General features: G+C 40.8%; 3 protein-coding genes and 1 non-coding gene across 5 annotated transcripts; 1 reads left to right on the top strand and 3 right to left on the bottom strand.

Moving 5' to 3' along the window:
- The first annotated feature begins 4015 nt into the window (after nucleotides 1–4015).
- LOC110486528 (sphingosine 1-phosphate receptor 1) lies at nucleotides 4016–8657 on the top strand. The gene is made up of 2 exons (XM_021558200.2): nucleotides 4016–4183; nucleotides 5722–8657. Exon 2 carries the CDS (start codon nucleotides 5992–5994, stop codon nucleotides 7192–7194), a length of 1203 nt encoding a protein of 400 aa, XP_021413875.1. The 5' UTR covers nucleotides 4016–4183; nucleotides 5722–5991; the 3' UTR covers nucleotides 7195–8657.
- A 1143-nt stretch (nucleotides 8658–9800) lies between these two features.
- Nucleotides 9801–12232, bottom strand: LOC110486529 (kinetochore protein Spc24). Of its 2 annotated transcripts, none has more exons than XM_021558201.2 (6): nucleotides 12079–12232; nucleotides 11677–11840; nucleotides 11433–11577; nucleotides 10709–10813; nucleotides 10493–10569; nucleotides 9801–10364 (listed from the first exon to the last, which is right to left on the bottom strand). In XM_021558201.2, exons 2-6 carry the CDS (start codon nucleotides 11828–11830, stop codon nucleotides 10258–10260), a joined length of 588 nt encoding a protein of 195 aa, XP_021413876.1. In that variant the 5' UTR covers nucleotides 11831–11840; nucleotides 12079–12232; the 3' UTR covers nucleotides 9801–10257. The 2 variants fall into 2 exon arrangements, with proteins under 2 accessions (XP_021413876.1, XP_021413877.1); XM_021558202.2 differs by having other exon boundaries at nucleotides 12074–12222.
- A 595-nt stretch (nucleotides 12233–12827) lies between these two features.
- LOC110486527 (protein KRI1 homolog) lies at nucleotides 12828–19114 on the bottom strand. The gene is made up of 19 exons (XM_021558199.2): nucleotides 18898–19114; nucleotides 18515–18591; nucleotides 18240–18345; nucleotides 18021–18123; nucleotides 17871–17931; nucleotides 17733–17782; nucleotides 17506–17596; nucleotides 17327–17404; nucleotides 17129–17235; nucleotides 16855–16987; nucleotides 16674–16769; nucleotides 16396–16566; nucleotides 16225–16300; nucleotides 16003–16130; nucleotides 15692–15845; nucleotides 15436–15566; nucleotides 13898–13962; nucleotides 13692–13787; nucleotides 12828–13614 (listed from the first exon to the last, which is right to left on the bottom strand). The coding sequence occupies exons 1-19, from the start codon at nucleotides 18980–18982 to the stop codon at nucleotides 13122–13124; spliced, it is 2301 nt and encodes a 766-aa protein (XP_021413874.2). The 5' UTR covers nucleotides 18983–19114; the 3' UTR covers nucleotides 12828–13121.
- Nucleotides 15127–15224, bottom strand: LOC118938604. Its single transcript, XR_005035812.1, has one exon. It is a non-coding gene; the product is annotated as a Z30 small nucleolar RNA (small nucleolar RNA).
- Nucleotides 19115–22518: the final 3404 nt, after the last annotated feature.

The raw sequence follows: 22518 nt of genomic DNA, 5'->3' as shown, positions 1-22518 counted from the left end.
TCTAACAAGTTCTTAATTGGATAAACACACTAAAGAAACGCTGTTCTAAGCAGTGGGAAGGTGTGAGTGCTTTTCTCATGACCTTTTCAGGGTCCTTCATACAGTATGTATGACAGGCTCTGTGTTATTTCCAGGGTCCTTCATACAGTATGTATGACAGGCTCTGTGTTATTTTCAGGGTCCTTCATACAGTATGTATGACAGGCTCTGTGTTATTTCCAGGGTCCTTCATACAGTATGTATGACAGGCTCTGTGCTATTTTCAGGGTCCTTCATACAGTATGTATGACAGGCTCTGTGCTATTTTCAGGGTCCTTCATACAGTATGTATGACAGGCTCTGTGTTATTTTCAGGGTCCTTCATACAGCATGTATGACAGGCTCTGTGTTATTTTCAGGGTCCTTCATACAGTATGTATGACAGGCTCTGTGCTATTTTCAGGGTCCTTCATACAGTATGTATGACAGGCTCTGTGTTATTTGCAGGGTCCTTCATACAGTATGTATGACAGGCTCTGTGCTATTTTCAGGGTCCTTCATACAGTATGTATGACAGGCTCTGTGCTATTTTCAGGGTCCTTCATACAGTATGTATGACAGGCTCTGTGCTATTTTCAGGGTCCTTCATACAGTATGTATGACAGGCTCTGTGTTATTTTAACTGAGGTGGGAATATTATTCTGAGGTGAGAATGTTGCTCATCAACTGGATTAGCGCTGAAATGCTGCAGCCAAAGGAAGTTGTCATAGTCTCAGAATGCAATACTACACTGAGGTGTGATTGGCTTTCTCACATCCCACAATGGACAAAATAGTAATGCATATCTTTCAGCAGAGAAATGATCCTGTATCATTATGAAACAAGCAGAATTGTCAGACTGATCAACAGGGTCCCTCTCTTTTTGGGGTTTCTGGCTCATCAATCAAGACATGACAGCCGTACTGGCAACGTGCCTTCCCTAAAAGGACAACAACACACAGAGCACACAAACAACAGATACATTAAAAGCTTATCTTTTCTCCCATTGAGTTCCACATTACAAGACCAACGTCACAGAAATATATCATCCAAATCCAAAGCACTTCATGCATGTACTATACTCCCTAGGGGCGATGGGCGACTAATGAAGAGTACAGACACAAGACCTGAAGGAGAATAATGGGGGACTGAGTAGATTCCTACTGTGGGAAGCAGCTGGGCTGAGTCGGGTGTCATTCTGTCTACTCTTTGTGTGTTAATGAGGGTGATATAGTGAGATAGTGTCACAGCAGGAGGCTAACTGCCACTCGGGTGACAGGCCCATGGAGAGGATCACCTCCTGAGCAAGCAGCCACTGGGTGGGCCTTTGGCCAGGGGACAACTGAGACAGGCAGGACAAGTCAGGGCTTACCATCAGTTCTCTACTGCGGGGCCAACTGGAAATTAATGGGGGCAAGAAAATAAATAGTTTAACTCCAGTGAAGCAGCTGACGTGAAAAGTATGCTTCCTCAACAGTTAAATAAAACAGCCTTACAGAGAAAAATTGCTTAAATAGATTTAGCCTCTAGAAGCTGATGGAACATGTCAGAGGAATGGAACCCAATCGACTAAAAACGAGTCTCAAGTCTCATGCAGTAACAAAAACAATGTATGTGTGTTTGGTAAACAATGATTTGTTTACAACGTATTGTGAGTCCTCTTCCAACTGGAAATGAGTAAGGTGGCAAAGGACAGTGTGTTCAACGTCAAGCTGGAATGCACTGTGTCAGTGTCCAATCCGTCTTACTATGACTTCATAGGTGTTTCTCAAGGAAATCCCTCTCCCTTCTAGGCACAATGAGATGGCTTCCTGTTTAGAGAAAGTAGGATCCTGCCACTCAGCCACCCTCCATCCCTTTACGTCATTTCCACATACTAATGTAGTAATTTCTCATAACTGCACATATTGCTGAATTTCCATCATCCTCCTCATCCTCAGAAACATGTGCGGTTATGAGGAAGGTCTGCATACTCTATACGCATTGAGGTGGGGGACTGACAGAGAGCGTTGTCCAAATCATGAAAAAATAACCATGGCCCACGTTTTCATTCAGAATGTGAGTAAAGATAAGAAGTAAACCAATAAAACTGACAGTCTTTAAAAATTAAATATCATTGTAGGAAGTGCAGCCTGGTCTCATATACTAGATGTAACATAGTAAATGTAAATCTGGGCCCTCAAAATATTCAAAACAAAAAAATTAATGCACATGTAACAATTTCAATGATTTTACTGACATTTAGATCACATAAGGAAATCAGTGAATTGAAATAAATTAATTAGGCCCTAATCTATGGATTTCACATGACTGGGCAGGGGCACAGACAGGGGTGGGCCTGGGAGGGCATAGGCCCACCTACTTGGGAGCCAGGCCCACCCGCTGGGGAGGCAGGCAAAGCCAATCATTATGAGTTTTTCCCCATAGAAGGGCTTTATTACAGACTGAAATACTCCTCAGTTTCATCAGCTGTTCGGGTGGCTGGTCTCAGTTGATCCCGCAGGTGAAGAAACCGGATTGGAGAATCCTGGGCTGGCATGGTTACACATGGTCTGCAGTTGTGAGGCCGGTTGGACGTTGTGCCAAATTCTCTAAAACAACATTGGAGGCGGCTTACGGTAGGGAAATTAACATTCTCTGGCAACAGCTCGAGTGGACATTCCTGCAGTCCGCATGCCAATTGCACACTCCCTCAAAACTTGAGACATATGTGGCATTGTGTTGTGTGACAAAATTGCATATTTTAGAGTGGCCTTTTATTGACCCAGGACAAGGAGCACCTGTGTAATGATCATGCTGTTTAATCAGCTTGTTGATAGGCCACACCTGTCAGGTGGATGGATTATCTTGGCAAATGAGAAATGCTCACTAACAGGGATGTAAACAAATTTGTGCATAACATTTGAGAGAAATAAGCTTTTTTGTGCGTATGGTACATTTCTGGGATGTTTTATTTCAGCTCATGAAACGTGGGACCAACACTATGTATGTATGATATGTTACATTTGGTATGGTTACATGAGACAGAATGTTACTTAAAGCAAAACTAAAGGAGGGAACGGGAAAGGGGGGTACCTGGTCAGTTGTACAACTGAATGCCTTCAACTGAAATGTGTCTTCCGCATTTAACCCAACCCCTCTTAATCAGTGATTGGTCGAGCATGTAACGTGAATGTCTTGCAACCCAAACGTTGCGTGTTCAAATCTCATCACGGAAAACTTGTGCATTTTAGTTATTTTGCAACTTTTCAACTACTTGCCACTTTTCAACTACTTTGCAACTACTTAGCATGTTAGCTAACCCTTCCCCTAACCCTGACCTTAACCCTTTTAGCTAACCCTTCACCTAACTCTAACCTTAACCCTTTTAGTTAACCCTTCCCCTAACCCTAACTTTAACCCTTAACCTAAACCTTAACCCTAACCCTAACCCCTAGCTAACATTAGCCAGGTAGCTAAGGTTAACGTTAGCCTCCTAGCCCCCTAGATAACATTAGCCACTACAAATTGGAATTCATAACATATCATACAATTAGCAAATTCGTAACATATTGTACAAATTGAAAATGTATAACATATCATACAAATTGTAATTCGGAACACATAATACGAAATGGATGATAAACATCCACAAATTAATATAATCCATACGAAACGTAACATATCATACTAAATGGAGTGTGAAGTATTTATGTACAGAATCATATGAAATGCTCTGAGACCAGGTTGGGAAGTAGTATAGTGATCCATTTTACAACCACAGATCAAAACAGATCAGATGGCATTGACCTAGAAAGAATGCACCTTTATACCTTACAGAATGCGCCTCTGCCTGTAGCCAAAACAGATCATAAATGCCTCACACATCCCTAAAATAATTGTAATCCAGAGAGTAATGCTATTTCATCTCCAAGCCAGCTCGGGCAATGTATTTACCTACAGTTATTGCGACTTCAGAAGCCAAGTAAAGGAGATGTAGAGAGGAAGGCTGAGCGTTGGAGGGCAGAGTCCAGCCCAGCCCACTTCAAGTCGAGTCTCGCACCAGTCTATTTTCTCCCATCACAATCTGTCACGTCTGATCATCAGTCAGAGCGTACTGTATTCAAACGCAAGACAACTGCGCTAAATAAGAACACGTTCTCAGGCAAAGCTAAACTTCTAAAAGGTATGTTTTTGTAGTTATACTTGTGTAATAGCCTACTTATATTTGTACTGGGTATTATTAGTTTTTACAAATATTTGAATGATACTTGTTTGGTATTTATTTATTCAACAGATATAATGGTGTTTTAGACAGTTGATCGAAATTCTATAATTTGATGGCATATAATAACTAGGCTAAAGCAAGGACAGGTTTATTTGTCTTATATTTGAGAAAAACAGCAATGTTGGGGAAAATCCAGATATTTAGCTTCACAATTTTGATACAAGCCTGTAGCCTATACTTGCCCGCTGACAAGTTGATGACAACAGATTTCAGTGTTGTCTTGTTCTTTTTCAGAAATAATAAAAACTTGAATAACTAATCATTATTTAAAAAACGTAACTTAATTCATACATTTGCATACCCAATCCATAATCATTTTGAAGTAGTGTTTTATCATATGCTATGTTTCAAACAGATAGGCAACAGTGCCTCAAATACAATTTAATACAATTGTATTTGCACATGCTTCATAAACAACAGGTGTAAACTAACACTCAAATGCTTACTTACTGGTCCTTTTCCAACAATGCAGAGTTAAAGATTTTAAAAATGAATTAGAAATAGTGGGACAAGGAATAAATACACAGTGCACAACGAATAACAATAACGAGTACAAATAACAAGGCTATTCAGGGAGTACCTGTACCTGAGTCGATGTGCAGGGGTACAAGGTAATTGACGTAGCTGTGTATATATAGGTATGGGTAAAGTGACTGAACAACAGGATAGATAACAGACAGCAAATAGACAGTAGCAGAAGCATATGTGGTGAGTGGTCTCTGTGTGTGTGTGTGTGTGTGTGTGTGTGTGTGTGTGTGTGTGTGTGTGTGTGTGTGTGTGTGTGTGTGTGTGTGTGTGTGTGTGTGTGTGTGTGTGTGTGTGTGTGTGTGTGTGTGTGTGTGTGTGTGTTTTGAGGTGTTAGTGTAAGTATGTGTGATTGTAGAGTTCAGTGTGTGTGTGTATAGAGTCAATGCAGGAGATTTAGTGCATACAAAAAGTGTTTGTGTTGAGGTATGCATGTGTGTGTTGGGGTGTCATTGGAAGTATATGTGTATATGTGAGTGTGCCTACATTTCTGTTCATGTGTGCATCAAGATAATTCATCAAAGTTGACAGGCAGAATGATAGTTTTGCCCCCCAAAAATAAAACTGAGCTGGAAGATAAAGATAAATGTGCTAAAGATCCATATGAATTAGTGACATAAATGGCCAAGTTTCTCCAGGACAAAACACTAATATTGGGAATTCTGTTATTAATATTTTCAATTGCGCCTTAGCTTGGTAATTTCTCATTTGTAAGGCACCTGTGGAGTAATGTCTTTGCTAGTTTCATACTCCAAAACATTCTATCAGAATTTGAACAAAGACAGGTACTGTTAATTACAAGATTAATGAGGAATGTACGCCCCCCCCCCCCCCCCTTTCTTTACATGTGTGTGTTGTTACAGATAAATATGCTATTATACTGTATTTCAATACTGTTATTTTGTTTCCAGGTTTCCTGCTTGTCTGAGCCATCCAGTGGATTGTCCAGGCATTGCATCGTTTTGGATAATGCTATCACATTGAAGATTCTCATTACCATCCATTCTAATACTAAATACAAAAAACTGGACTGATCAGAAACAACATTCAAAGATAGATTTCCTAAGGAATGTACATTCCCCACTTCCAACATATTGAATTATGGACTGCCTAAGAACTATGTGACGCAGAGTGGAAAGCATCTTGTCAGCTAAAAAGAAAGCAACATTCTCAGAATACCAATGGAAGCATCGCATGCCGCTTACGCTGCTGTTGCTGCCCCCACTGTGGTTCCCATGTCCCACTCGGCAGGGTACCTGCTCCGGATGTTCCACGAGTACCAGAGCAATGCTGTCATCAGAGAACACTACAACTACACAGGCAAACTGAAGGAGAACAAGTACAAGGATGGACTAAAGCCAGAGGCCATAGCCTTCCTGCTGATCTGCTTGCTCATAGTGCTGGAGAATGCTGTGGTGCTGTTGGCCATCTGGAAGAATAAGAAATTCCATCTGCCCATGTACTATCTGTTAGGCAACCTAACACTCTCAGACCTGCTAGCAGGCTTCACCTACATGGTGAACATTGTGACTTCAGGGGCCAACACTTTAAAGATGACCCCTGTGCTGTGGTTCCTGAGGGAGGGGGGAGTCTTCATAACGCTGGCTGCCTCCGTCATCAGCCTCCTGGCCATCGCCATTGAGCGCCACGTCACCATGGTGAGGATGAAGCCCTACCAGGGGGCCAAGCGAGGCCGGATGTTTGCCCTGATCGGGGCCAGCTGGGTGCTGTCAGTGTTCCTGGGGGTGCTGCCCGTCCTGGGTTGGAACTGTATGGGCCGTCTAGACCAGTGCTCCACTGTCCTGCCGCTCTTTGCCAAAAGCTACATCCTCTTCTTCATCACCGTGTTCACTGCTGTGCTGCTGGCCATTGTGGTGCTTTATGTGCGCATCTTCCACACTGTCAAGTCCAACACAAAGCACCTGGGCTCTGGCTCGCAGCGCAAAGGCCTGGCCCGCAAGTCCCAGAAGTACATGGCCCTGCTGAAGACCGTCACCATCGTGCTGGGTGTCTTCATCGTCTGCTGGCTGCCTCTCTTCATCCTCCTCTTGCTGGACTTCTGCTGCCCGGCACGGAGCTGCCAGGTGCTCTTCAAGGCGGACTACTTCCTGGGCATCGCCATGATCAACTCTCTCCTCAATCCCATCATCTATACCCTGACCAGTAAGGACATGAGGAGGGCCATCCTGAGGCTGCTGTGTCGACGCTGCCTCCTCACCAAGGATGGCCAGGTGAAGAAGATAGGGATGTCCTTTCTGGAGTGCAGTACCAGTAAGACTGAGGCACCCTCCCATAGGCTGGAGGGCCTGGAGATCACAGTCTCTTCTGCCAACTTCACCCCTTCTACTATTAAAGCCATCTACCCCAGGATGTCAAAGACATGACTTGTCCATGACGGCCCAATGTGACTCAGCAGTAATAATGGGTCCAATTACAATAAGAGCAGAGTTCTGGATACCCCCTTGACTGGACCACTCTTCGGCACCATCTTACAGCTGTGAGACTACTACATGTTATGTATGGGTTGTAAATGGAACTACAAGCAGGGAGGAAGTAATACTCTTCCTCTCACCTCAATGGTAGAGAACACCAGCGGAACCCACCATTGTCTTATGTTTTGCCTTCCTCCCCTGGTCTGGCATTTTATTCCTTGACAGATAAGCTGGAGGTTTCCACTTAAAGACTGGTCGGTCTATTGTAAGGAAGTCAAACCTCAGTCACAGTGTTAGAGAAATAAATACCTTGTTGGTTTTTAGTCTTCGGCGCCAAGCATTTAATGGATTAATATGCTGTTCTCATACTGTGAAAATCCTTTTCTCGTATGCTGAGATACAATATATCTTTCATACGTTAACAATCTTCCATAAATCCAAACTGCAGAAAAGAAAAACCCTCCTGAAGGAATGGATTCATGTTTGTAGCAGTATTTTGAATTCACAATTTACCGGTGTGTAAAGAGAACCACTCAACCAGCAGCTGTGAAATTAACATAATTCATGTTTTTTTATTATACAAACATTGAAACACATGCAGTGCATTTTATTTTGATTCATACACATAAAGTATACATTTGAGTCATGCTAAGGCTCATCCTTATGTTCTCTCTCCAGAAAATACATAATACAAACATAATGACATGTAATTAAAACATGAAGCATCCACACCATGGCATTTTTGTCATCTGATCTCAGGTCTGCTGGAATTCTGGGTAGAGGTCCCCAGACCGACATTAGAGACTTGGTGGCTTTGTCACGTTGATGCCTCTTCTGGTTTGCACATCTTTGGAGGTCTCTAAAACACACGTAGCAGCAGAGATGATTGTGAGCAATAAAAAGGACAGATTAGGCTTATTGACTGGCTCTGGTTTTGTGGACTCACAAGTATGGAAATCATATTGAACACAGCCTGTTCACAAAAACAATAGCCTTCAGAACTTTCCTGAACAAGCTGGAGAATATCCCTCTCATGCAATGAAGAGTTATGTCTATCTTCTGTAAACAGTGGTTAATAGACATTTGTACAGAAAAAACCACAAATGCTTGGGGTTCCATGTATAAAATTCCATTGTGACAGCAGTGATGTTTGAAAAACAAGCAAGCAATTCAAAATCTGTTTTCACATTGTATATAAATGTACCAATGAAACTATTTATATTTCTGTCTTACTGTACTACACAGTATATTGTGTAAATAAAATGAACTATAGTTTCTGTATTTTGTTTATTCTGAACTAAACCTAATTTATGAGGCCACTGCCAATTCAAACAATAAATAAATGTATGTGAACAATATCTACAAAAACAGTATTTTTGGTCATTGTTTTGCAAAATAAACATCCTTACAAATAACATTGAATCTAGTTATTTCCTCTCAACATATCTTTGTGAAGCCAGAGGCCTCATGTGTGAGAATATGAAAGTGCTATTGTCAATGTGGTGAGTGCGATGTTTCAGATCTTTCACAGGAAACATACCGTCCCATCATCCACCAGTTATAAAAGGCTTTGACCTATATAGTCATGACATACCATATACTTCAACACTGATAAGCAAATGTCAACTTAATTCAATTGAGAAGACGGAACAGTCTACAAAATATACGTATACACAAAGGTGTACTTTCCCACTATAGAGCAGACAGATGCCAAAGAAACAATGTAGTGCATATCAAAATAAAATGTAAATGTCTGATCGATGCTGAAGTTATGAAAGTAAACACACAAGCACACACACGACAAACCCCCCACTTAACCCACAGTGCACCAAATCCATACCAGAAGCAACCACTCAAGAAGAAGACATGCGCTTGTGGCAACACATAGAGAAGGCAGCAGTCATTGGGGACAGTATACTTGACGCCCCATTTCCAGTAAGATTATAAACAACCACCAGCTGACGAGGTTACACGAGTTGAGATCCAAACGAAACCTGACCCCCGCCCTGTATCAAATCAACTACTCACCACATGCTACACTGGCAGAAACGTACCTAAGCATTGACAATAAAATATTACTAATTTTCAAAACATGCAATGAAGAGTAATGGTAAGATTTCCATATATTGTGTGTGAGCAAAAAACTGCCCTTTTCCATTCAAGACTAGAAACAAGTCCCCTCAACCATAAATGGTTGAACTTACTTTGTCAACACAGACTTTTGCAAAAGTGGGTCAAGTTTGGGGTGGCCACAAATGTAATAAATAGTTGCTATAAAATGAGATAAATCTCCACAATAACTAATGTCAGGCTTTCTGCCCTGCCAAAAATGATTTTATGCCTTGGGCTTTTAGACTCACAGACGTTCATTAGGAAAATGTAATGGGTAGACAACTAATAACAGCAACACATTATTACTGCAGCAGTTACAATTATCTTTTTATTCAACCATAACCTCAAACACTAGTCAATTGTGCATCCTCCTTGCTTGGAAAGCCCATGGAGGAATAGCATTTGCCATGAATAACAGTTACCATTCCAGAAAATCTTGCAAAAAAAAAGTTGTTTTTATTTTTATTGGTGCAATGCAGTACAGAATACTGTGTTGCATAAGCACACCTTCACATTGGACATTTATTGCATTAAAAAGGTGATCAGCACCCAACTTTTCAATACAGTAATTTCAGTAGCATATTAAAAAGCAGTGGGATTGCAATGACACCTATTGGCAGAAAATGGTCTTTATAAAAAAAAACTATGTCTATGGTGAAAGTGGATACAAATAAAAGCTAGGGTTATAGGTTACTACCCAAATAAGTATTCTAGGAAATGTGATGCTTAGAAAAACTGCTTTATTCAATATAACAAAATGTAATGCAAGTCAATGCCAACAATAAGGAATACAATCTTATTATAAAACAAATGTATTACAACACACAACACATAAACAACAGACAATCTAACCACAGGACAAACAACTACTGGAGAGATATGGCAACTTTCCTTTGATCTCTTCTACCATTCAGTGCTGACAAAGTTCCACAGCTCATCACTGACTGAACACCGAGACCGCACAGAGGAGTCTATGTTGATTGGTGTGGCCAGGTCAGCTCCATAGTGCACTGCAAGAGATTAAAGTACACTCAAGCGTTAGTTAAACGCAACCAAAACCCACATCAACCAGCCATTAAGTTCCACAGTTGTGACTTGTCAAAGGGTGATGGAAAAATAGTTATGCAGTGACAAATACCTCCTCTCAGAATGTGTGGCTCCGTGTCATACTCCCACTTGATCCTGGTCACTTTGTGGTACAACTGGGCCACGTATCTGCAGAATTAACAGTTTGTCAAGTTCCACCATGCTGTTCATGATGTGAGATCAATGCTCACCGACTATCATGGTTTAGTGTGGTGGGCTAGTGTGGTGTTGGGAGTGATTATTTCAGTATGCTGTTAGTCCTACTCACATGGCTGATGGGATGACTTCTGTAGTGTCATCATCAACCTCCTGCTGCAGGGTCTGCAGCTCCTGCTCCGAGTCACGCAGACTCTCCAGCTCCCTCTGCAGGAACCTGAGGAACAGGTCAAGGAAACCAACACGGGGAGAATCTCAATTGGTGCTGTTCGACTCCACGCTTCCTCAACTCCATCCTCTCCTACTCAACTCCAACCTCTCCTTGCCTGATTTTGAAAAAGGTCAAATGGAATCGAGGAGCAGAGGCAAGGAAACAAATGCGCTTGTATTAAATAAGAATCCTTGTCCACTAGTATGTCATCAGGCAAATTATATTTACAGGGGTGGAGTCCCAAAATAAGTAACGTGATAAAAACATTTAGCTAGTAGATAAAATTTGCATAGATTTTAAAAAATGTTTGCATGCATTTCTTTTTCAAGAAAACAGCTGATTCAAAGGGGTTGTAGCAGATTTTAACACACTTCCACGCTAGTCACCAGGAGGATCCTCTGCATGCTCACTGTATGGCATATAAACTGAAGTCTCAAAATACTTTCATCAATGGATGGCAGCCTGGTCAGCCTGCAGCAATGGACAAGCTCAGTGTAGAATGTGACTGCTCCCTATATGTATTATCTGGGCAACACAGCATTCATGTGCACGTTAGAGAGCACCAATTGCAGTACATTTATAACTTGTTCTGTGTAGAGACAGAGCATGACTGGGTGAAGGATACTGTAGTTCTGAGTCCATGTTCTGGCTCCTTGCTGTACACTGCTGCAGCTCCTGCTCCAGACTGTCCAGCTCCCGCTCTGCCTGGCTCTTCTGCCCCTCCATGTCCAGCAGCTTCTGGCTCGCCTCATCTTCACACTGAACTACACCTGAGGACAATGGCGAGCAAGATTAGGCTATATATCTTGAAGGTATGGAAAGAAAGTAAGTTATATGACAGGATCTACAACTTGATTATTTTTCTTTACCGTTTAACACCAGTGTGATGGTTTTCTTAATGTCCAAGTGTCGCTCAAAGAAACACTGCTGTTTTTCTCTCACTTTTCTTAATTCATCGTCAGCTTTGCTGCTTTTCAGGATTTTGACCATCGACTCTCCCGTGTCCATAACATCCTGAAGCATGGTGACACGTCTTTTGTGGAATATTTTAGTAGAAATAAATAATAAATTACTTACTGCCTGTTCTAGAGCAGACTAACTGGTGAATCATCAATACCACTCAATTTTTTGCTGCCTACGGTCAACAAAATCCAATGCTATGTCTAACTAACGTTAGCTGCAGAGGCTCTTGCTTGAAAACAGCAGCTACTGTTACTAAGTTCTAAATTAGATACGTTTAGAAAGGTATACAATAACAAGCATTACCTTACCGTGTTTGCCGAATATAAACAGTTCGCTGACAGCTTTGCTTCACTTCAATCGTTTCCGTAATTCAAAGTTGTCTTGCGAATGCGCGCGCTTACATGAGGTGCCAGCGAAAGTGCCTGACGGAATTTTTGTTTCTAAACAAAAAACGAAATTACAGGAGAAACTGTAAAATATGTATTCACATACACAATATAAAACAATAAGTAGATGCATACAATTGAAAATATACAATTAATAGAAAGCACCAAAAATATCCAGCGTTCTGATTGGCTAGATCCACATGGGGGCGCCAATGTCAAGAGATTGCAAGATTTATTTTACACAATGGAACCTGATGGACCCACGGAGTTTAACTTGCATTAGACGCACAACGTACAGCAGTGGTTCCCAACCTTTTTCGATTACTGTACCACCAACTGAATTTTGCACTGCCCAGAGGACCCCCCCGTGTTAATTTTACCAGTAGGCCTATGGTATATTCTTCTCAAGTACCCCTGGTTGAGAACCAATGATTTATAGTATACTGTAATGAAACAGGCAGGGAGCAGGTCGACTGTGCCGCAAAAGCATGCTCGTGCGGCAGAGTCGATATCCGCGCTTATAAACCTAGGGTCGTTACAATACATACTATACTCTCTTCAAAGGAACTGCGGTTGTGTTGTGAGATAGGTAGGTTCACTGTGCCTCCAGAGGTTATTTTTGGACAACATTTGTACATTTTAGAGAGTCATTTTCTTATCAAGAACAACAGTTGGGAGTACACAAAATGTCCTACAATTTTATTGCAGTTTGCAAAATGCAGTTAAGTAAATCACAATTTTTCCAAGAGTTGTTCAAGTTGATCTGATAGTTTTCAGGAATAAAATACAAAATATACAAAAAGAGGCACTCCGAAAAATTGCTGGAACGTCAACTATCAGTGCCAATGCTATTGTAAGCTCATTCAACTTTGATTTATTAGGAACTATACTGTTCTCTGGTCCATGTATATTGTGCAGTTTGTCACTTTATACCAACCATTCACAAAAATATAAGGGGACATAAATTATAATGGTGCCATTCTCTCCCTCACTCCTTGCTTCTCAGTCTTCGCTTGAGCCTTTCGTTTCTGCCTGCCAAGCTGCCTGAAGTGCAGTCTCTTGGGATTCAGTCCATAGGCCTTCAGTCTCTGTCCGCTGAACTCTCGCCCACCCATTTTCACCCTGAATGTCCCCTTCCCCGACATGAGGCGGCTTCCTGGGTGCCTGTTTTTCTTCTTTGGCAATTTTGGCCTTTCAGTCCTTGTGTTTGCAGTCTCCTGAGTGGTAGCAACTGTTTCCTGCTCCAGTTTCAACTTCTTGGATTTGGGTACCAGGAACTCCTCTTCGTGGTCTCCTGCCTCTCTCAGTGCCTGGACTACCACCCCCTCCCCAGAGTCCAATGCAGAGCTTTGCTGACTGGGTCCAGCATCATCATCATCCTCCAGATCCTTGTCACCCTTCTTCATCCTGTCTCTTCTCTTCTTACCCACTTTGGTCTTGCCCTCTGTTTTGTCTTCCCTGCAAGGAAATATATAATATAATTCAGTTTTCTTATAGAACATATTCTGCCAATCTGCATATGGTAGAATACTCACTCAGCATAGAAAGAGTTCAAGACTTCTATCTTTTTCTTCACATTTTGTCCTTTGATTTTGTAGTTCTGCAAATCACTCATCTCCTCCTTGTCAGACCTGAAAAAGAGATTGAAGAAAAAAATAGAAAAAGGAAAAATCTGAAAGGCCATTTTCCCCATAGGCAGCTGATTAGTAAATGCCTACTGTTTTGAGACCAGGTTCAGTACCTGAACATGCAGGTCTTCTTTAGCGAGGCCCAGCGGTTCAGCTCTTTCTCATCTGCTCCCAGGATCTGAGGAAGGAAGAACAAGTTACTTTCTGTAATAGTAACATATTCATACAGCCACTTTAACCTCTCTGGGGTAGGGGGCAGTATTTTGACATCCGGATGAAAAGCGTGCTCAAAGTAAACTACCTGTTACTCAGGCCCAGAAGCTAGGATATGCATACATTGGTTGATTAAGATAGAAAACACTTGATCTAAAACTGTTAAAATGATGTCTGTGAGTATAACAGAACTGATATGGCAGGCAAAATCCAGAGGACAAACCATCCCAAAAAAAAAGATTTCAGCTTACCACTATTTTCAATGGCTAGTACCATAATTATAAGCCCAAGTCCTCCCGCATTGCAGTTCCTAGTGCTTCCACTAGATGTCAAGTCTTTAGAAAGAGTTTCAGGCTGGTTTTTGGATAAATTACCCAGAAATTGTAGTTTTTCTAGGTGGCTCCCATTTTGGCTGTAGTGTTTCCAAGCGCGTGGACGAAAGCGCGTTCTTTCTTATTCATCTCCGGTAATGAACATACTATTCTCAGTCTTAAATTTTATTGTTTATTTGCGTATTAGGATACCTAAGGTTTGATTATAAACGTTGTTTGACTTGTTTGGAAAAGTTTATTAGTAGCGTTTGGGATTCATTTTGTATGCATTTTAATGGAGGGAAACAGTGGATATGAAGGACATTATCGAACAAAAGGACCATTTGTGATGTAACTGGGACCTTTTGGAATCCCAACAGAAGAAGATCAAAGGCATTTTTTTAATATTGCTATTTATGACTTTCGTGTCGCACCTGTCTGGTTGAAATATGTTTTTCATGTGTTTGTATGTGGGGTGCTGTCCTCAGATAATCGCATGGTTTGCTTTCGCCGTAAAGCCTTTTTGAAATCTGACAAGGCGGCTGGATTAACAAAAAGTTCAGCTTTATTTTGATGTATAACACATTTTCAAGAATGTTAAATATTTGAATATAGAATTTTTGAATTCCGCGCTCTGAAATTTCACTGGATGTTGGGCAGGTGGGACACTACCGTCCCACATACCCGTAAGAAAAACAAAGACGCTAAATCCACAGAAATGACTTTAAACCTAATTTGTGCAGATAAGGCTCCAAAGCAAGTTGATAACTCAGTGAACACAAGCATTTCCCTTTCTATCATTCTCTCCTCATCCTCGTCTGCTCAGAGAGAAGATTAACTGAAGTCATGCCCTGGTCAGAGCCTTCCCCGGAGGGTGGCAATACCAGGTCAGTCACATCTCAGCTCATCAGTGCAGGACTCAGGGTCTGTACAGTGCAACACTATAGCACAACCCAGGGTTCGGGGGTCAATTATATTTAAATTCCAGACAACTAAAAAAGTTAACCAAACTAAAAACAATTCTAATTGAAAAGCATGGGAAAAAGTTAGAATTTTTGTGTACTTCCTGAATTGACTTGAACCCAACCCTGAGACAACCTATTAGGAACTAGAGCTCCCAGTCTCACCTCATCAGTGGACAGGCCAAAGTCATTGGCCAGGACCTGCCTGTAACGAAACCTGCAGGGGATGTCGTCTATGATGTCCTCATAGTCCAGCTTATAGTACTCATCCAGGTACTGCTCAAAGGACTTCTCCTCTGAAACACAAAGGATGGATGCATGAAAGAGCATTCAGTCTCAATATTTATAGTACATCAAACAGAATCGAAAAGGTTATGGAAAATAACCTAAGATTCATGGTGCTGAACCTCCTGAGACTTACGGGGGTCAAACACAGGCTTGTTTTGGGTAATGACCTCAGCAAAATGAGACTTCTTTCTCTTCTTTCCCATCAGCGGGGCATCCACCTTCATCTTCTCCTTTTTCTTCTGCTTCTTGGAGGTGCTTGGCTGACTGGGATCATAGTCTGCATCCATCTGCTCAAGTAAGAGTTCAGATGAGTGAGTCACATACAATCTCAAAGGCCTGACTATCTCCATCAACAAGACCTTTATTTCTGACTAGCCTCCAATAAATGTGTTTCTGAAGGTCTGCAGGCAATGCTGAAGTGATGATCATATTAGAGGAACTCACAATAAAGTCTGGATCTTCACAGTTTGGCTGGTCATACTCTTCTCCTTCATGCTCTTCTTCCTCCCCTTCTTCACCAACATATTCATTTTCTCCACCCTCTCCTGTCCATGTGTCCCAGTTCCAGTGTTCTGCAGGACAGAGAAAGCTACCTTATTACAATGCCACCGATTCTAAATTATTCCATTCTACTTGAGATAATAAAATCAGCAACGAGTGACTTACCACCCTCTAGCTCTTCAACTTCAAACTGGGGCTTCTCCCCCTCTTCCTCTCCATAATATTCATCACCAAAGAATTTCTGGAAGAAGAAAAGAATACAAGGAGAGACAATAAGAGGAGTGTATTTTTTTTATTTACAATCCTTCTCTCTTCTTGAGGTGTGCGAGTGGTCACCTGCATGAGCTGGTCATGCTGCTGGGGGTCAAAGTCTCCCTCTAGGTCCACCTGACTGAAGGCCAGCTGCTCGTTGCCTGTCAGCTCCTGCAGCCGCCGCAGTTTCTGCATGATCTCATTACGCTTCAGATTCTTCAGCTGCTTCAGCTGCTCGTGCTTCTGCTCCTTCTCCTGCAGGGGCCAGAAGAGTGACAGGTCAGTTTGTTGGGACGGTGAGAGAAATGAGGAAGGGATGGTATGATGTATAAGATTAACTAAAAGAGAGAGCGTCTACTGACCTTTTTCTTCCTATCCTTCACTTCCTCCCTTTTGAGCTTCCTGCGCTCGTCTTTGGAGCGGACAGAGGTGGCAATGGTACGGGGGTAAGTCTTGATCTGTAAGGAACAATAAGATACCAATGTACATACACTACACCATACAAACAGACATGTGCATGTAGAGACAGACGGGAAAGTCCACCTTCTGTGCATCAGGCTCCTCAAAGCGGAAGTTGTAGTGTCTTTCAAAGTCCTCCTGGCGCTCCAAGAACGACTCCCCATCCTCTTCTGAGTCCTCCACGTCATCATTCACCAGCTCGTCATAGCTGGGGATCCTGCACACAGGCATGGCAGATTAGTACACAGTCAGAGCGGTGCTGAGCACTGCTCTATGATTACAATTGAAAGCATATATGGACAAAACAAAAAAAAATGAAATGTATAAACACATAAAATAACTTATGTAAATAACTTACCTGTCCACGTCATCTTTCTCCATGTAGCCCTTATTCAGGACAAAATCCCTAAGGAAACACTCCTTCTCATCCAGCTCGGGGTCGTTCCAATAGTCCCTCAGGTATTGCTGTCTCAACACAGAGAACATATTTCAGTCACAGCAGGTCATTACATATCGCTCTCTTGCCCTCTATTCCAACAGTTTCTCCATCACTCACCATGTCCTGCACCTCTTCTGGGCCCCCCAGCTCTGCCTGGCCTTTCAGCCAGTCCACATAATCCTCTTCCTCTTTATCCTGTTGGGTAGAAAGATAACAGTTTAGAGGAATAGAATGTTTTGCTCTGCAGTGCTTTATACTGTAAGATAAGACAAAGTCGGGTACCGGTTCCCACAGACCTTCTCTTCCTGTGTTTTGGTCCTCCTCTTCAGCAGCTGAAAGTCCTCCTCACTGCACTCCTCATCACTGTCCTGTATGAACTTACGGAAGCTGGAGGAAGCATGATACAGTGTTTATGTTCCAAAGACAGTTATAAAAGACAAAAAACAAGGGTGTATTTACACAAATAAAAAAACTGTTCTTTAGGACAAAGGACACAGTGATTATGAGAGAATTTAACCCTTACCTCTCTTTCAATTCTCTCTGCTCCTGGATGTAACTTGGAGATGCAGCTCTCTGTCAAAGAAAGCAAATGCAAACAAATAACGTCTCGTGACATACCTCCATGTAAATGTGTCATAACATACAATGTATCATAACATGCCTCTCTCCTCTTTGCAGCCTCTTCATAATCACTCTCCTCCTCCTCATCATCCTCATATTTACTGGGAATGAGACAAATTGTTATTGTCAAACCATTTGCCCAAAATTAGATATAAAGATATGCACAGTAGGACATCTGCAGCTCACTCACCCTCCCCTTTCCAAGATAACTTTTCGCTCATAGTCTTTCAGATACATTGGCTTCTCTGTTTTATTTGAAGTTGAAGGCTGGGCATCGTCCCCAATGGATGCATCTGATTAAGAATGAAAAATTGGGTGGTGAAAGACACCTCTTAAAAAAACAAACACATAATCAAAGTGTCATACTGTAATCAGTTGCAGCAACAAGACACGCTGACTGATGACATACCTTCCACTGTGTAAAACGTTGCATCAGTCTGATAGATCTTAGGATCTTTCTTCTTCAGCAGAGACAATGTTCTGTAGAAGTCCCTTTCAACTTTGGGGTCAAGTTCCTAAGAAGACACACATTAGTCTGCATTGAAATTACAAACATACAGGTCAAGGACGCAAAAGGTAGGGCCAAAAACACTGACAAACCATAAACAGAACACCATGGCAGTGTTTGTATTGTGAACTTGAAACGATATAGCTAGCCAAATTAGATACAGTAATAGTACTTACCACCTCGCTATCACCATCTGACTCCGACTCTGAACCAGACTCACTCTCGTCAGCTTGGTCGCCATATTTGTCTTTCACTGAAATAAATCAATGATGAACATGACAAGCCATCCAATGTGGTGCACGCATTCTGCCAGGAAAACAAGTCAGAACTAAATTGCTATCTAGCTGGACATTCTAGCTACCTATTATAATAACCAAAAATGTAACGATGACTAAGTTAACTTCTGAATATAAGTTAAATAAGTTACAGAATAAGATTCATTTCAAATGGGATCAAAAGTTAGCAAGCAAGTTGAAAAGTATAACTTTAGCTAACATGAGCTAAAGGGCTGGCTTGCTAGCCATCTAGCTAGCTAACGAGCTTGGGAAGTCACACTTACGCCTTTGTAACTCTTCTTTTTGTCTATATTTGTCATATTTCTCTGCAAACTTTGAATTAATCTTGAAATCCGATTTGCCTGACATGGTTACATGTGAACTGGATACTATTTATCGGGAAAATAATTCAGTGAAATCTGTTCATGATGCTAACATCCACAGCAGCATGTATAGAACTACCACGTGGTTTCCTGAGGGGAGAGTCAGAGTTCCAAACTACGATCAACCAATCATAGGTTTAGAAAATATGTACGTTTTATCCACAAAAAATATTTGTTGCCAATATAAAAAATATTTTTTGTATATATAAAAAATCACAAAATACATATTGATTTGCAAATATTTCTTAGAAATATTCATATTAAGGGTCCTAGTTTGAGAGCATTGATGGCCTTTGCCTTTTGCGTTAGTTAGTAAGAATATTCGTATAATTTATGTTGAGTAATAATCTCCAACCTAGTAGCAATGTGTTTGTCGGATACAATGCGAATATACTCTGTAGCTATCTAATGTTTTTGTGTTGTCTGTGTGTAGTATGGTGTAGTAGCCCATCACAATGTTTTTGGAATGAGACTCAGTAGCACAGCTGGAGGCGCTCTAGTACAAATTGTCAATATGTATAGGCCCCTATGTACCATGCTGGTCCATCCCTATGTTTTTTTAAAGATCATAAGGTGACCAGACAGTGAAAGTACAGGAGATAATGTCTAATGGGAGAATAGTTTACACACTTATGAATGTATTTTAAAAACAGTAATAGAGTTCATTATTCCAATTATCTGACTCAGAAAGAATAGGTCAAAGACACCAGTTTACTCACCCTGTTTTCAATTGCAATTATTGAGACAACTATTATTTTTTTATACTTCATCAATATAATGTTCTGTTTTTGTCTAGTTGGACGATTTAGGCCTATACCCAAATTCTCTTAGTATATTCTGTTTGTCACCTCAACATTCCTGTGGCTCTGACCTCTCTGAATTGGGCTTTACTCGGATCCTTTCAAACAACAACCTCGTATATGGTCTTATATGGCATCAATTATTATTCATGTTCTCTTTGCTGTTTGCTCTTTGTACTCAGCTACTCTGAGTCAGTCTTCATCTCCCTGGGCCCCACAATAATTTACATTGCAATTCTTTGCCAATCTATGTAGCTTATCACCACTGTCAAACGAGTCTGTCAAATAATAACACATCCCACCTAAAGCAAATAATAGTGCCTGAGATAAAGAGACTGTTTCTGGAATAATTAATGACTTTAAATAGCTTCATTCACCTCGTTCCCTGTGTCATGTCTTGAATAGTCGACCAGGTATTGGAGGGCTCTAGGGAGTAAGGCTGCAGTGGGATTCAGATAGGAGGAAGGTGTTTATTTGAGGTCGGAGGTGATAGCCAAGGGACAGCAATATACAGTGCCTTGCGAAAGTATTCGGCCCCCTTGAACTTTGCGACCTTTTGCCACATTTCAGGCTTCAAACATAAAGATATAAAACTGTATTTTTTTGTGAAGAATCAACAACAAGTGGGACACAATCATGAATAATTTTGCACGCCCAATTTTTCAGTTTTTGATTTGTTAAAAAAGTTTGAAATATCCAATAAATGTCGTTCCACTTCATGATTGTGTCCCACTTGTTGTTGATTCTTCACAAAAAAATACAGTTTTATATCTTTATGTTTGAAGCCTAAAATGTGGCAAAAGGTCGCAAAGTTCAAGGGGGCCGAATACTTTCGCAAGGCACTGTAACTGGGTCGCTTCACGAAATGAGTGCCTTTTGTTGTTTTAAGTAGAAATTGTGCACCAATGTTTCATTTTTAAAGCTTGTTATATTTATTGAAGTGCTCTTCAATATAGACCACATAGATAATTAAATAAATCCGATTTTTTAAAATGTAAATGAAGACAACATTCTGTATTTTGACATGTTCCTCAGTGCACCCTCTGTGACCTTCACCATCATTGTAAAGCCCCAGTTATTTTGCTGCTTTGACAATGTCATTTCTGAAGATAAATGTATATTTAATGTGATTAGTGATTCATTTTAAGGTAAGAAAACCCAGAATTGTCCCTCATTTTAAGGTCAACACTATTACATGAACTGAACTCTTGTTTTAATATGGTGGAACTATTACTTAACATCTAATGATCAAATCACAGCGTTCAAGAAAGTGAGTTGGTTCTACTCTTTTTGGCCATTTTCTGGTGTTTTGGAAAATTGAGTGGTTCGAGCATAACATGTCAACCCTGTTACCCATGGATAAACAAGCTAGAAATATTTTAACAATTTCATTTTTTTGCATTCAATTGCACCTCCCTGTGGCACAGAACAAGCTTCATTTTCCCCTGTCACAAGGGGATGTATGGCTAATTGAAGATTAAATCTTCAACCCTGTTACTTTGGGAGTCAGTGCCACTTAGTAGTAAGTTAGTTAGTTCGTTTTTGAACACATTGAGTTGGGAAAACTAGTTTTTTATTAAATTGAACATGTGCTCTTTATCGTAGAATGTTAAATGAAGTGAAATCAAACTGTTTTTCTTAACCAAGTTACATATCTCAAAAGGCACCAAATTGGTGTAATTTATGTATCCTTTTATAATAGCCTACCCAGTGGCTCAGGAGTTTTTCTCACCTGACCTGGTATAAATTGGAGTTAAAAATTAGATGAAGATTGTCTTCATCTGAAGAAAATAGGTCAAGAAGGGAATTTAACTGGAAGCAAAACTACAAATCCAAGCTTTCTGATGTGTAGAATGACACTGTATCGTGTCATCGTTACGCGAGAGGGCTCACCTAAAAATGTGAGCCATGATATATAGGTAAACAATGGACAAAACATCAACAGGTTTCAGAAGGAAGCAGTGTCCTTCCCTGGCCTATTTCCACCCTCCGCCCACTGCTTCCCCTTCTGGGAAAAGTGAATACGTCCAACCTCTGCATAGAATATTGGCAGATAATCAATGTACACAAAAAAACATCAGGATGGCCTCACCATTTATCTCTTCTGTAATGTTTACGGAAAATGAGAGAGTATGGTTATTAATATGTTTCCATATAGATAGGTTGTATTTCATGTTAACTCCATTGATGATGTAAACTGTTTATTACACCAATCTTTATGAATACCAGTATAAAGAATACTGCCAATATTGATAGTTTGTTACAGTTTTACACTCTGCTGTACCTCTAATAAACTCCAGCTCCAGTTCAGCTGTACTGAACTCATGTTGTTATGTTAATGATTAAGGACAACCCCAGGTTCTTTGCTTCAAAAAAGCATCATGCCAACAAAAACAACCAGTCTAGGACACTGTGTTAGGAAATGAAGTTCCAGGGAGAAGTTATTAGTTTGGATGAATGTCACAAGTAAAGTAATCAAACAAAAGGAGGCTAAATATCCAGCTGAATAAGTGTCCTAGTTACTGACAGATGGTTAACATTATTCAGCCAGTGATCCAAACCCAACATCTACTTTATCTTTAAGTGTGTGCAGTATTGTCCTACTGTAACATGATAACCTAGTGTCCAAGGTCAGTTACCATCCATGACAGTCTAATAAGGACTCTTCTCATTTTCCTAATTTTCCATCTTTCACGATGGCAGCCAGAGTCACAACCTGAAT

This window comes from Oncorhynchus mykiss, chromosome 13 (assembly GCF_013265735.2).
Source record: "Oncorhynchus mykiss isolate Arlee chromosome 13, USDA_OmykA_1.1, whole genome shotgun sequence".
Lineage (NCBI taxonomy): Eukaryota > Metazoa > Chordata > Actinopteri > Salmoniformes > Salmonidae > Oncorhynchus > Oncorhynchus mykiss.
This window is presented reverse-complemented; position numbering and strand designations above follow the sequence as displayed.